General features: G+C 26.9%; 1 protein-coding gene and 1 long non-coding RNA gene across 2 annotated transcripts; one reads left to right on the top strand and one right to left on the bottom strand.

Moving 5' to 3' along the window:
• Positions 1–236: 236 nt before the first annotated feature.
• Positions 237–7,698, top strand: LOC132932296 (DNA-directed RNA polymerase I subunit RPA2). The gene is made up of 22 exons (XM_060998601.1): positions 237–368; positions 423–509; positions 578–715; positions 861–1,055; positions 1,231–1,470; positions 1,556–1,728; positions 1,835–1,984; positions 2,046–2,208; positions 2,264–2,462; positions 3,186–3,388; positions 3,474–3,686; positions 3,840–4,043; positions 4,119–4,226; positions 4,314–4,490; positions 4,563–4,661; positions 4,735–4,847; positions 4,907–5,051; positions 5,127–5,283; positions 5,350–5,475; positions 6,671–6,798; positions 6,867–7,031; positions 7,413–7,698. The coding sequence occupies exons 2-22, from the start codon at positions 441–443 to the stop codon at positions 7,611–7,613; spliced, it is 3,366 nt and encodes a 1,121-aa protein (XP_060854584.1). The 5' UTR covers positions 237–368; positions 423–440; the 3' UTR covers positions 7,614–7,698.
• A 1,019-nt stretch (positions 7,699–8,717) lies between these two features.
• On the bottom strand, positions 8,718–9,993 carry LOC132917867 (uncharacterized). Its single transcript, XR_009660352.1, has 3 exons — positions 9,636–9,993; positions 9,434–9,555; positions 8,718–9,359 (listed from the first exon to the last, which is right to left on the bottom strand). It is a non-coding gene; the product is annotated as an uncharacterized LOC132917867 (long non-coding RNA).
• Positions 9,994–15,320: the final 5,327 nt, after the last annotated feature.

The raw sequence follows: 15,320 nt of genomic DNA, 5'->3' as shown, positions 1-15,320 counted from the left end.
GATCTATAAGCACAGAATAAATAATATAATGATAGGTATGAATCATACCGTATGATGTCCGCGATAGGTCCATACTCTGTGAGAAAAGGATTGTGTATTTGTGTGAATAATGAATATGAAACCACAGAATAATTCTGTGATGTAACGTTGTAGATAATAAAATCTATAAACTCTGTTTCTGGTGATAACGTTTAAACTGTTATCTTATTTTTATCAATATTGATAATATACAATTTGAATTATACACGTGTTTTTTAGTTTTTAGTGTTTTTACTGTTTTTGTACTCAATTTTAGTTTTTTTTTTCATTTATGTACCTAGTATTATCTAAATATTAAAGTACCTACAGTTTACACTATATATTATGAAGTATGCATTATGGACGTAATTAGTCAATCATAATTAATAACCAATATTTTATAGATTTAAAACAAAATTATAATGTATGAACCAACACTTAAAAATTTAACAAATGTTGACTATGGTAAACCTCCCGATTCCCAAAATCAAGTAAGTTATAAAAAGAATTTTTATTATTTATGAATGTTCATTTTTAAAATTATAAAATTATTTTCAAGATTCTTCAAGAATTGGGTACTCCACACATTGACTCCTTTAATTATATGATTGAAGAAGGATTGAATTTGGCGATCTCTGATTTGTTACCAGTTGAATTTGATACAAAAGGAAAGTATCGTGTGAAACTCACCTTACTGGTAATTAATGTACTTTTATAATTTGTGAGAAATTGTATATATGACTATTTATATATCATTTATATGATGTAAATTTAATATTTGTATCAATTTTTAATCTATATTAATTTTATACCTAAATGTCTAAAACGAACTTATATTTTAGGATGCAACTATTCATCAACCGCGAGTACCTTCAGGATCACTTGGTGTTAAATCACATAGTATATATCCATTAGAATGTCGACAACGCCATGGTACTTATTCAGGAAGATTAGAAATAAAACTCAGATGGAGCATTAATGATGCTGAACAAATGATAATTGACAGAGATATCGGCCAAGTGCCAATAATGTTAAAGGTATTTATTTTTATTATTATTACAATTATTATTTGATGATATATAATTTAAGATACTTATTTTTTTTTAATCATGATGAATGGTAAGCTAATTCAAAGAATTTAATTACAAATATAATTTTTACCTTATGTTGTTTATATTTTGTTACATTAAGATATATTTATTATATTTTTAGTCTAAACTATGTCATTTGGAAAAAATGTCTCCAAAACAATTAGTTAATCTAGGAGAACATCAAGATGAATGGGGTGGATATTTTATAGTTAAAGGCAAAGAACGTCTAGTTCGGCTTTTACTGGGAACAAGGAGGAATTTTCCAACTGCCGTTCAAAGAAATACATGGAAAAACAAAGATCAATATTTTTCAGATATTGGTATTTTGATAAGATGTGTTAAAGATGATTTAACAACTGTTGTAAGTTTTTTTGATACACTTTTATCTAATATATTTTAAGTGTATAGTTGAAAACTATTTTTCCTTTTAAAATAAATAATTATAGACGAATAATTTACATTATTTGACAAATGGTACTGCAAAACTAATGATCCCAATTAAGAAGAGAGTATTTTATGCACCCATAATTTTAATAATGAAGTGTCTAACTTACAGTTCTGATGAATTTATATTTAGACACATTATTAAAGGACATGAAGATGATTTGTATTTCATCAGGTAAGTTTGTCAATATAAATAATTTTTAAGTTATAATATGTATATATTTAAACTATTAACATTTTTTTTTTCTCGAAAAATGAAACATAAAAACATTTTTTCTAAGATCTGTAATGGAAATGATGCGTTCCTTGCATGAAAGTAATATACATTGTCAAGAAGATGCTAAGGAATATGTCGGTATCCTGTTCAGACCTAGATTTTATGAATTACCCGAATGGAAAACTAACAAAGAAGTTTGCGATCATATGCTCAGGTTTGAGATTTTATTTTCGTAAATGTTGTAATCAAATGCTATAATTTTCAAATTGTTCCAGGAATTATGTTTTAATCCATTTGAATACTGATTTTGATAAATTCAAACTTTTAGTTTTTATGTTGCAAAAGTTATTTTCAGTGGCACAAAATAAATGTTTAATTGAAGGTGCTGATGGAATCATGATGCAGGAATTAATGCTTGGTGGTCACCTTTATCTAAAAGTAATGAAGATAAATTCATTAAACAATAGAATTATAAAATCAATATTTTTTTCAGATTCTCAAAGAAAAGTTGCAATTGTGGTTGAATTTGGTCAAAATCAACTTGCTTAAAATTGACCAAGGTGGTCAACCATCTATTGGTGATATGATGACTGCATTAAGAAGATGTGATTTAATTGAGCACTCATTGACAAATTTTTTTGCTACTGGTAATCTCAATAGTCAATCTGGCTTAGGAATGCAGCAAGATAAAGGTACTTTATTTAAAATTTAAATTTATCCAATTATTAATTTACGATTTATATAATTGGTTATAGTTATTAGTGACGCATGTGTCGTATACAGTCAATAAAAAAAAAATATACATACATTCTTACCTTTATTTAATTGAAGCCTAAAGTTTAACAGTTATTATAATTTCATTATATATAGATGACCAAATATTTGTCTTATAAAAATATTTTTAACATCTCTTAAACAACTTTTGAATACTTTTGGTTGGATTAAATTATTGTTGCTCTTTTTCCTATAATTGTCTTTCAAATAGTTTGGTAGCTCTTTGTGATCTTATACCATGTTTTTCCATAAACATTTATTAATTGTTCGAGTTAGTGGTGTTAGTTCATTTATTTGTATTCCCTATTAAGTACTTACTATGATTGGCAATTAGGTAACTTCAGCATACTGAGGATCTCTATTCATCTAAATAAATAGTAGTTTCTGCTTCTAGTTTTTGAATAACTTTTGGTTATAATGTTGATTGATCTCTCTTAATATTAATTATCAAATAATTACAATCCAAAATACCATAACTACATCAATAACATACTAAAAATCACAGTCCTAGAACTAAAATTATCAATAGTGATTCACCCATATTAACAATTATAAAAATTCGAGTACTGAACACATACAGATATATATATACATAAAAGTTGAAACTACAGTTATTAAACATTTTTATTTCTTTAACAAAGGACTTACAATTTTGGTTGAAAACATAAGTCGAATGCGTTATATGGCTCATTTCCGCGCAGTTCATCGTGGTGCTATTTTTGAGTCTATGAGAACCACTGAACCTCGAAGATTGTTACCAGATGCTTGGGGTTTTATATGTCCAGTTCATACTCCTGATGGAACTCCTTGTGGACTTCTTAATCATTTGACAAAATCATGTATAGTAAGCAATAACCATAAAATTAAAATTTATTAATTTATATTTTTAAACTAAATATTTTGTTTTTAAATTAAATATATTTATTTAGGTCACTAAATCAGTTAGTAGAAAAATACTGCGTGACATTCCAAAGGTATTAATATCCCTTGGTATGTGTGAAGCATCATACAAACCTCAGGATGTCAATATTGGATTTGTATATAATGTAATTCTCGATGGTCGCATAATTGGATATGTACCTGAAACATTGACAGCACTTTTTATCAAAAAGCTCCGTACCTTGAAAGTGAAAGGAAAACAAGTAAATACCATTTATATTATAACATATACTGATGTTACTTATATAATGATTGCGCTAAAATTCTTGTTCAAATTCTGTAACCTAGAATAAAATGCTCAACACTAAATATTATTACTTAATTTAAAAAATATAAATTATAACTAAAATGTTTAGATACCAGAGACTACTGAAATTGTATGGCTTCAAAAGAAAGGAGAAAATATTTTGGGTCAATTTCCAGGTCTTTTTTTGTTTACTGGAAATGCAAGAATGATGAGACCCGTTTTTAATTTAGATTTAGAACAAATAGAGCTGATAGGAACTTTTGAACAAGTTTACTTAGATATAAGTATTTCAGAAGATGAAATCAGACCTAATGTATGTATAGCTCATAAAATTTAAAAATTTAATATTATATTAATATTAATATTATAATATATTTTCATAATGTAGATAACATCATATAGAGAAGTTACAAAAACAGATTTTCTTAGTCATTTAGCATGTTTAATTCCTTTGCCGGACTACAACCAAAGTCCTCGTAATATGTATCAGTGTCAAGTAATTATAATTGTGTATTTTGAAATAAATTATAATAAAAAATGGTTATATTAATATTTATTTTTATACATATATACATAAATGTAGATGGGGAAACAAACAATGGGAACTGCTTGTCATAATTGGCATTTACAGTCAGAAACAAAATTGTATAGGATACAAACACCAGCATCACCATTGTTCAGACCTGTTCATTATGATGCATTATCAATGGATGATTTTGCAATGGGTACAAATGCTATTATAGCTGTAATTTCATACACGGTAAAATAAAATTATATATTAGTATTTATAGTTCAACTATGGACAATTTAACAATGTTTAAATTGTTTTTAGGGTTATGACATGGAAGATGCTATGATTATAAATAAAATGGCATTAGATCGAGGTTTTGCTCATGGTTCTATATTTAAAACTGAATTAATTGAAACCAAGGTATATTAATATTTTTTTATGTTATTTATTAAACCTAAATTAACTGAACTATATAAACTAAAATTTTTCTTAGCCACATACTTATTTTATGCGTGATCCATTTAAAGAAGATCTTTCTAATTATTTGGGCTTAGATGGTCTTCCACATATCGGTTTAAAACTATCTAAAGGAACACCATATTATAGGTAACTAAAATATAATTTGCTTAAACTATTTTATCCAACTTAATTATATTTTGTTGAAGTTATTTTGATGAACAAATACAAGGATTTATAATAGCTAAGTATTTAAGTAATGAAGAAGTTATTGTTGATTCAGTTCGTCAATGTGGGGATTTTACAACTGGCCGAAAAATACCTAATAAAGCTACAATCACCGTGAGAGTTCAAGTATGTTAATATGATAAATATATATTAAATTCTATAGTATATTGTTTTTTTTTTACATTATACTTTTATTATCAGAGAAATCCAACAGTTGGAGATAAATTTGCTAGTCGTGCTGGACAAAAGGGAATATTTAGTAAAGGCTGGCCTTCAGAGGACTTGCCATTTACAGAAAGTGGAATGGTTCCTGATATTGTTTTCAATCCTCATGGTTTTCCTTCAAGAATGACTATCGGTGAATACTTTTCTATACTAATAACTTTAAACTTTTCTATAAAATAATTTAAATGTTTATTTTTAGCTATGATGATAGAATGTATGGCAGGAAAATCTGCAGCAGTGCATGGTGTAGTACATGATGCTACACCTTTTAAATATAGTGAAGAAGATACTGCAATTGACTTTTTTGGAAAACTCTTAGAAGCAGGTAAAATATCTATATTTTATTGGGAATATTATATAATTAGTCTTTACTTGCAGAGGGGGCTTGTGTAATATTTACCTACCTACCAAAAACAAATATTGAAAATATTAAATCGTTATAATACTACTTATGGTATTATCTATAGTACTATGATTATTATATTTTAAAATTTTAAGAAATTTAGAATATGAATATATTATATTTGAATTGGGTTATTACTTATTTATAAGAAAAAAAAGCTGTGCACCCTTCGTTGGGTATGGTGACGCTGAGTAGATGGTTGGTAATTCATACAATTGCAATACACTACAGTGCAGTGTTAAACTTGAAACATGTCATTACATAAAAGCTGTCTTAAATGCAATTTATGTGCACAATTGTTTCCATACACATAAACTAATTACATTTTTATCGGTAGTTTGTTTAGACATCTTCATTGTGTGCCTACCTTGTTATTTATATATATTGTCATTCTATTCTAATTTGTCGTAGTGACGTAGTATTTTTATAAATTAAGAATAATTAAAAGTTTTACTTGTAAATTGAATATGTAAGTTTACTTTTTTAACTTAAATAAAATAAAAGGTTAACAATTTAAATCTGTAAACAATATTTGTTTAGTATAATATATATATATATATATATGTGTATGATCATTAAATTAAATTATTTTTGAATGCGCACAACTTTATTAAAATCTAGGACACCACACCCTCGTGTATGTTGTCTTGGTCTTACAAACGTACAACATGTCAAATTTTCATTGAGTAGAACCAATTTTATGGGTTAAGCCTAAGTATAAGAGTGAAATGACCTAATTAGAAGGAATAGCATTATTTGTGTTTTCTCTTTGAATTATTATGATACTTTATTTTTTAAGTCAATTTTGAGCATTTTTAAATACTAATATATTACATATTCATAACGCGCTTAAAAATTGAAATACTGTAAAAATCCGACGAAAGAACACCGATAATTTTTTTATCATTTAGTTCGATAATTGATAATTTTAGTATTTTACTCTAATATTTTAACTAAATACATAAAATTAGTTCTATTGAAAGAAAATTTGCTATGTTGTACGTTTGTAAGACGGAGACAACACATGTGGGTATGGTGTCGTCTTAAGTTATTGATAATAAGTTTGATTATTTTAATGATTTTAAATTGAATAACATTTATTATTATAAATTCTTAGGTGGATACAATTATTTTGGAACAGAACAAATGTATAGTGGTGTAGATGGCCGAGCAATGAAGGCATCTATATTTTTTGGTGTTGTACATTATCAGCGATTGAGGCATATGGTGTCAGATAAGTGGCAGGTAATTATATCACAAGCCAATGTATTATTAAAAACAAAATTGAAAATAGTCTACTAATTTTATGTCAGGTACGAAGTACTGGCCCAGTTGATGCTGTTACAAAACAACCTGTTAAAGGCCGTAAAAGAGGTGGTGGTGGTCGTGTTGGTGAAATGGAAAGAGATGCACTAATATCACATGGAACTCCATTTTTAATGCAAGATAGATTCATGGATTGTTCAGATAAATCAACAGTTAGTATTTATAATTATAAAATGTATCAATACAAGCTTCAGAGATGCTCTTGATAATAATATCTTACCTTATAATAAATCAATTTTCTCTAATTTTAAAAATTATCGAGTAAAATGATTTAATGTGATACAAATATTCATGTTTGGTGTGTTGTATATTGGTAAGACAGATACAATACTTAGAGGAGTGGAGTCTTCTCATTATTAATTTTAACACAAACTTTTAAATCATAATTAATAATCATAAGCAAATTCGAGTTAAAACATTTTAAACTTTGAAAACTTAAATAATATTTGACTTTTAACTATTATCTTTTTAAAATATATTGCACTAAATACTTTATTATTAATAAGTAATTATACTCTATTGTACATTTTTAGGCTCTGTTATGTTTGAAATGCCATACAATACTATCTTCATTAATTCACTTTAAAGAAGATAGTTATTCAAGTAAGATGGCAAAATGTAGAACATGCGACTCTACTCAAGTACAAGAAATTGGAATACCTAATGTGTTTCGATATTTATGCTCTGAACTTGCAGCAATAAATATTAAATTACAGTTAAATATTGAAGTATAAATACTGTGAAAAAATAAAAACAATTTCAAAACAATTTTTTTTTTTTAACTATATAATAAATAAGAGTGGAAACTGTTTGGTATTATGCTTGTTTTTTTAATATTTTAAAATTATTTGTCCATATTTTCCTTTCGTACTCCATTTCATTTCTCTAGAAATGGTGGATTATTTATAATCTTTGATTTTAAAAACAAATATTGTGTGATCGTATGGACTCTTGTTTCCACAAAAGCATTTACATTAGCTAATAAGGTCTCCAATTTTTATCAGTTTTAAAAGGTGAACATCTGACATCAATTGCCTGGCGGCTGGTAGTCAACTTGCAAATATGATTTTAGCTATTATTATTTGTATTAGTTATGACAATTTATCGATGGTGGACACTTTTATTGGCATATTATAATATCCTTATCTAAGTCCTTAACACTTAAATGCATAGATATTTTATATAAAAATACTTATATCTATACTTGAATGAGAATTTCTATGAATGACGAATGTATATGTATACTGTGTAATGTGTGTTTATGGCCAAGAATACTAAAAAGACAGTTATAATACTAATGAGTTGTAGCGTTATATGTTATCTTGTGATTTTTTTTATTAATTTATCCTAAATGGTAAGACTTGTGAACAAATAGGTATTAGGCATACACGCATACCACATAATTTCTATCAGTTTTTTTTTCTAATATAAATAATATAGTGACAAAACTTAAATTATTATAATTAATCAAAAATAATAAAATAAAATTTCATAAATATTAGTTTTTATTATCGAGGGAGCTTTTGAGACTTATTACTGGCCGTATGCTTATTTATTTTTAATCCTGTGGAGGAAAATGACCGTCGAGCAAATTTCTGATCTAGGCAAGGAAATTGATGGGAATTGTCGACTAAAGAATCACAATAACACAAATTGAATAATTGGTATTTAATAAAAAAAAATGTATGCAAGGTAACTATAAGATAAGAATAACAGTGTTAGGTAATTTTCCACACCACCTGTATTATTAAACGACGTACAATAACATTGTCCGTATTGTTTAATAACTTTATGAGGTATTACACGAGGCGCGTTTTTTTTATTGTGGTGTCCCCAGTAGGCCTAATCCACATCGTAAGCGAGAACGCATCATATGCAGGGGCGTATTTAGATAGGAGTTTTAGGTTCAGTTGTCCAGAACGGCAAATTTTTAAAGATTTAGAGGGGTGGCAAATTTTTGTTTCGTATTTTATGAGTACTGGCGCAGTGACGTCAATCATTAATAATTTTCACAACACATGTGTGCCATAGAGGTATAAAATACTATAGTATTTATATAACATGGTATTCTATGGTATTAACAGTTTGACCACTATTGCGCGGCGTAGAAGTTTTTTAATTTTTTTTTAATGGGGGGAAGGCGGCAAAATATGTGTTGCTCTTATCCTAAAATTCCTAAATACACAACTGATCATATGAATGCATTCAAATAATAAAAAAAAAATATACAATAACTTAAACTATGTAGGTATTAATAATATTATATAATATAAAACGGGTAATGTGTATAATATATGTGTGTTGCCGGCCGGCGTAGTCAATGTGTTGGATGAGTGGATGAGAGATGAGCGCTAATGCGTAAAGGGGGGGACAACTAAATTAAGATGAGCTTCTTTTTGATGCTGCCAATCTTCCTCCGGGTTGAAACGAAGCCGAGTGCCGACACATTTCCCATCAGCTTTGTGACAAATTCTTCTTCACTAATAAATATTATATAATTATATATAGTATACTGTACCTACTACGATTCTAAAAGTTATAATATAATACGAACAAATCCTTTGGACAGTTGATTATCAGTTGAATTTCTTTTTGCTGCTGCTAGACGTCCTCCGTGTTGAAATACAGCCGAGTGCTGACACATTTTCCATCAGCTCAATGACAAATTCTTCTTCACTAATAAATATTTTATATTTATATATAGTATACTGTACCTACTACGATTCTAAAAATTATAATATAATACAAACAAATACTTTGGACAGTTGACATTAAGATGAGCTTCTTATTGATGCTGCCAATCTTCCTCCGGGTTGAAACGAAGCCGAGTGCTGACACATTTTCCTTCAGCTCAATGACAAATTCTCCGTCGGTGGGTAGTCCATGATCCAGCCAAATGTTCGGTTCCTATAAAACTTCAACTAATGTGTTGATTAAATGTAATTTAAATTTATAGTAAAATTTTAATGTTTAAGAAATCTATGTTGGTGTTCTTTTATTTTTGAATTTAAATTAATTTGAAATTTTATATTCATAATGTATCAGTTAAAAATGTAAACATGAACTAAAAAGATTATAGTATATTGCAGTTTAACTTTCTGTTCGGTGGCCACCTTTTTAATTCCTCACTCTCTTTTATAAGAAAGTTAAACAGCACAATAACTATAAAAAAAATATAAATTTAAACATACACAAAGACGAACTAACTTTGTGATAAGAAAAAAAAATTAAAAAAATTGGTAATTTATCAACGTATTATTAAAATAAAAAGAACACCTACAACCGTAGTACAGTATATTATCTGAAAAAAAAACCATAAAAATTAAATATAATTTAAGTAAATATTCATAATATACTGTACTACTGTTCAAAAAATTATATGTTATTAAACAAACACAGCCTTGCGACACTTATTTGTGTTATTCAGATGAGCTTCTTAATGATACTGCCAATCGTCCTCCGGGCTGACATTATACAAGGATATAGCGTAATTATTTCAGTTTTTCCGATACTATGGCAAGATCTGAAATTTTTTGTTTTATTTTATTATTTACCACCCAAAGTACCAATGAGATTCATATTTGCTACAAGAATTCATGACAAACAAAAAATAAACTACATAATTGTAAGATCATTATACATTTTTCGCTACGTCCACGTCCAGGATCTAAGGTGTACTATTCTACTACTATTCTAATATAATATAATCGCGAATAATACAAATAATACATGGTTGTTATTTCTTACAATTTTTGTCTACTATAACTAATGAGTAATGAGTAAAATAAGTAGGCATTGTGTACTATTTTTTCATTGGACCCTGGAGAATAAAATATGCGTCTACATCAACTACATCGTCCGACTAGCGCGGATTGTTCATATAAATTTGTATATTTTATTTTAAGTTTAAAAAATAATTTTAATCCCAAAAAATAAAATAAAAAAAAACTTACTTAAGCGTCGACTGTTCCCGTGAAACCGAGTTGTGTCAATCTTCAGACTATACGTAGTAGCTAGTGCACCGCCGCCGAAGAAACTGCAAATTTTCTTCATATCGATCTTCAATCGTGATTCTAAATGAGAATAAAAATTCATTTTTATGAAAATAAACAGCACGAAATGAAAATGAGAGTACTTGTCATGTACTTCAGTACTATTCATTAAGACTATTATAGAATTGTTAATCGTCTTCGACGAATGTCATCGATTGTCGTATGCCACAGATGACGAATATTATAATATGACAAATCTATGGTTTTTTTTTTATAGAACTCTTTGTGATATTATACGATCTATTTTTCTATTTTAGCTGTTTGACATATGAACGTAAAATTGAAACATTTAAACTATAGACCAAATCTTTATAGATATTGCAAAGTATTAATATTTTATTCTAATGAAAATGATTACAAATTATTTAATTTAATCTATAAAAATAGTGAACTAAACAAAAATAATTATATTATTATATTTAAAAAAAAAGAATTATGATTTATGATTAATATCGTTATGTTTCTGAGTTATTATTTCTGCATACTTTTGGTTTTAATCACGCAGTGCTTTAACTTAATATTACATATTCTTACATGTAAACTTACATATATATCTGAAGACACCTATTATAATAGAAACAAATTCATACATTTTTTTATTATGGTTTAGTGTAACAAATAGTACCCAGTCAATGCTTTGAGGAATTCAATTTTTAGTACCATTTTACAAAATAATCAAAAATTACATTAAATTAAAGATAAAGAAGTAATTATTACAGTGTTGCTTTATACATTAGTGATTAAGTTTATTACTGTAATTAGTGAGTGAAATTTGAATTTGAAAGAGACATTCAGGTTGACTAACCTTCATTAATAGGTATAATTTTGATGTATTATGACTTATAATATTATATGTTGATTGATATTGCTAAGTATTTTATTTTTTTTTTTTTTTTGTGAGTAAAGTTTGACAAGCTACATTTTTTCCGAAAACATTGCATTTATCATAATTATTATTATAATATTGTATAAATAATAAATATAATTTATACCGTATTATATTATTGTTAATTGTTATATACTTTTGAGTTAATAGGTACAACCCTTTCGTAAAATAATTTGAATAAATAATATCTTAAGATTAATCTATACGTATGTCAAAAATGTTATTGTGTCCGTATAGTATAACATGTAAAAAAAACTTTTATGTCCCTACAAATAATGTTTTAAATAATAACAAAATATCGTAAATATACATAATTTCAAAATATTTTGAAAAAATACTATTTGTAAGAAATACTCTCATAAGAATTTAATTAAAGTTTTAAGTATCTAAGATTATTCGTTTTTAACTATAACAAAATATAAAAATTATTTGAGAAAAAATATTTATTTTTAGGGTGGGTGTATAATAAACATTTAATAAATTATAGGTATAATACTGAACTTCAAATAGTCATAAAAAATAATGTGACTTTCCAGTAAACATATTATTTTTGTTTTAGGTTAAAAAAAACTAATTAGAATTAGTATATTAAATTTGTATATAAAAAGACAATATTATATAAATATCTGATGAAAAAATAATTTGGAAATTGTATAGATTTAGACAAAATTTTGATTTTAAACTTTATAAAAATATAATATCGTGACTATACATTTTTTATTGCAGTAATTTAGTGACTGATGAGGAACATTGTATTAAATTTTAAATCATATTTGCTATCAATAATTTTTAGTGGCTTAAAAAAAAAAAAAAATTAATTATTTAAAATTGTTAAAATGTTTTTATAATTATACAATGTATCGGACATCATAATGTAGACAGTTGGTAAAATTTTCAACATTCTATGATTAGAATTTTTGAACTAAAACTTATTAAATTAATTAATTTTGTCGAAATTATACAAGTATATATAGCGTAATGATTCCAGTTTTTCCGATATTATGACAAGATCTAAAATTGTTTATGTTATTTTACTATTAACCACCCAAAGTACTAAATATATCATATTTGCTACAAGAATTCATAACAGATAAAAAAAAAACTAAATAATTTTAAAATTAATATAGATTCATTGCTACGTCCAGCCTCCAAGGTATAATTGACGAATTTATTTTATTCTTGGCTATTTTTTAAGTTTAAACTTTTAGAACTCTCATAGTCTCATGCCATATTCACAAATTAAAAACAGTTTGCAGACCAGACAAAAATAAAAATTGTATATTCTTAAATTATTTACTATGAAAAAAAATATTATCTAGAACTTTAAAATAATAAAATATTAAAAAAAAGATTTCATCGTTTAAGAATTTAAAACGGGTCGTATACAATAACCCGCCGTTTACCGGCTATTGGAAATAAAATATAGTTCTAAGTAATCGGGGTGGCAGCTTGTACAAGTCAATAAATATTTATTTAAAGTATAAAAACTAAATTTATTACTACCCTAAAATTATAGGAAAATTAACCTACGTCAGTATCCTTCGACGCTTTTCGACGAAATCAAGCTGTGCCATATTAAAGTTCAAACGTGCACATCAGCCACCGAAGAAACAGCTAGCTCTTATTTCTTCATTCGTCTTCTTTGCCCTTCAGAATGAAATTATTGAAATTTTGTATGAAAATGAGAGCACTTGTCATGTACTGTAGGCTGTTGTTTGACGACTGTTCAATAAAATATTAGAATGGTTAATCATTCGTCTTCTACAAATGACGACGATTGATGTTTGCCATGGATGACAAATATTATAATAATATGATAGATCATATGTTTTTTTTATAGAACTCTTTGTGATATTATAGGATTCATTTTTATATTTCAGCTGTCTTGCATACGAAACTTTTGGTATCTAATTAATTTCATACGTAAAACCATAATAATTGTATATCCTGAATTTTTTTTTAAATTATAATTTTATTATTTCAATAGTTGTTTGGTAAAATTTCTCACCAACAAATAAGACCATCTTCGACCAGCATAATTTTACATTGTACACAATGTATTAATGCATTATACATTGAAAATTGAATTCAAATTTTACAAATTGTATTGTACAAATGTATTTATTTTATGTCTAAAAAAGTAAATTAAAGCTCTAAAAGTATAAAAAATCAAACTCACGTAAACATCGATTTTTTTTGTGAAACTTAGTTGTGTCATATTTGATGTCCCACATGTTCAGTAACCACATCGCCGACGCAGGAACACCTTTCCTCGTCCGTCTTTACCACGTTTCGAATTGAAGATATTGAGATATTTCATAAAAATAAGCTGAACAGAACGGCATATGCGTGTAAAATATTATATATATTAAAGTACGGTTTAACGATTTGTACGTCAATTTTTTTCTCCGTTAAAATTATTACAAGCGTCAATCGTCTCCGACGAATAGCGAAGATTGATGATTACCATAGATTATAGATTAATATGATAGATCCATATCCATAGATTATATACTGTATTATTATGTTGTAATATTATTATTAGCCAGACATTTAAATTTATTCGGGAGTCTGCCGTTCGAAAGACTCAATTGTGTACTTATACAAATTTTATATGCAAGGCGGAGGGCGGGGTAGATTGTATAGATGTTGTTCAGGACATTGAGACTAGACTCATTCAAAGTTTCTGCCATTGGCATCGCATAAATTAGTAATTAGTTGTTGTTATCGATATTTTTCGCCCGTATTATTATTGAATGACACCCGTCTTCTCATTATTAATGTAAAAAAATTAAAATATTATCAATAATCAATATTAATATCGAAAACCATCATAATTATTTTCCAAATAGACAAAAATATTAAATTATAGGTACTACAATTTTCTTCAAACTTTTTTATTGCTTTACTACCTTTTTTTATGGTGAGTCCGCCATCTCAAAGACCCCTGACGAGCCGCCACTGCAGGTGTTAATAAATTTATGGCATAAACAGCTTAAAACTAATCTACATAATATTTTGAATACTTCTCTGTTAGTGTTAATAATAATACACGAATTGGTGTCTTAAGTCTTTAAATAATATTTTTGTAATAATAACTTAAAACAAAATAGATAATTATATCTATATAATCGTTATTTTTCGTTAAAATATACAGTTTTGTCAATATTCAAATTTGGTATATGTACTAACAGTAGCGCCGAACACGGGTATGAACTGGGGAAAATTCCCCAGAAATATTTATGGGTGGGTGGGTGGGTGATAATCAAAAATAGTTTGTTATGCAGTATCTTGTATGTATATAGTTTTTTTTTTTTTTTTGGAGAAAAGTTTTTTTTTTTTTTATTTATTTAAGTAATTTACAATCTATACAACATTATGTACAATAGGCAAATTTGATAGTTAATAATGTGAAATAACAGAATTTAACATTTAAGGGCAGGCACTCAGCAGCACCACCCAACCGAGAACATTATGATGTCGTGGTTTTTTTTTTTTTTTTT

This window comes from Rhopalosiphum padi, chromosome 1 (genome assembly GCF_020882245.1).
Source record: "Rhopalosiphum padi isolate XX-2018 chromosome 1, ASM2088224v1, whole genome shotgun sequence".
In the NCBI taxonomy this organism is placed as follows: Eukaryota; Metazoa; Arthropoda; class Insecta; order Hemiptera; family Aphididae; genus Rhopalosiphum; species Rhopalosiphum padi.
The sequence above is the reverse complement of the archived record's forward strand: the minus strand, read 5'-3'. Positions and strand labels throughout refer to the sequence as shown.

What these genes read in the sequence shown, in the direction of transcription:
- LOC132932296 (XM_060998601.1), top strand. Translation starts at nt 441, where the DNA reads ATGTATGAACCAACACTTAAAAATTTAACAAATGTTGACTATGGTAAA. An exon ending in ATTTGACAAAATCATGTATA is followed by an intron (nt 3,389 to 3,473) that starts GTAAGCAATAAC and finishes ATATTTATTTAG; the next exon opens with GTCACTAAATCAGTTAGTAG. An exon ending in GTAATATGTATCAGTGTCAA is followed by an intron (nt 4,227 to 4,313) that starts GTAATTATAATT and finishes ACATAAATGTAG; the next exon opens with ATGGGGAAACAAACAATGGG.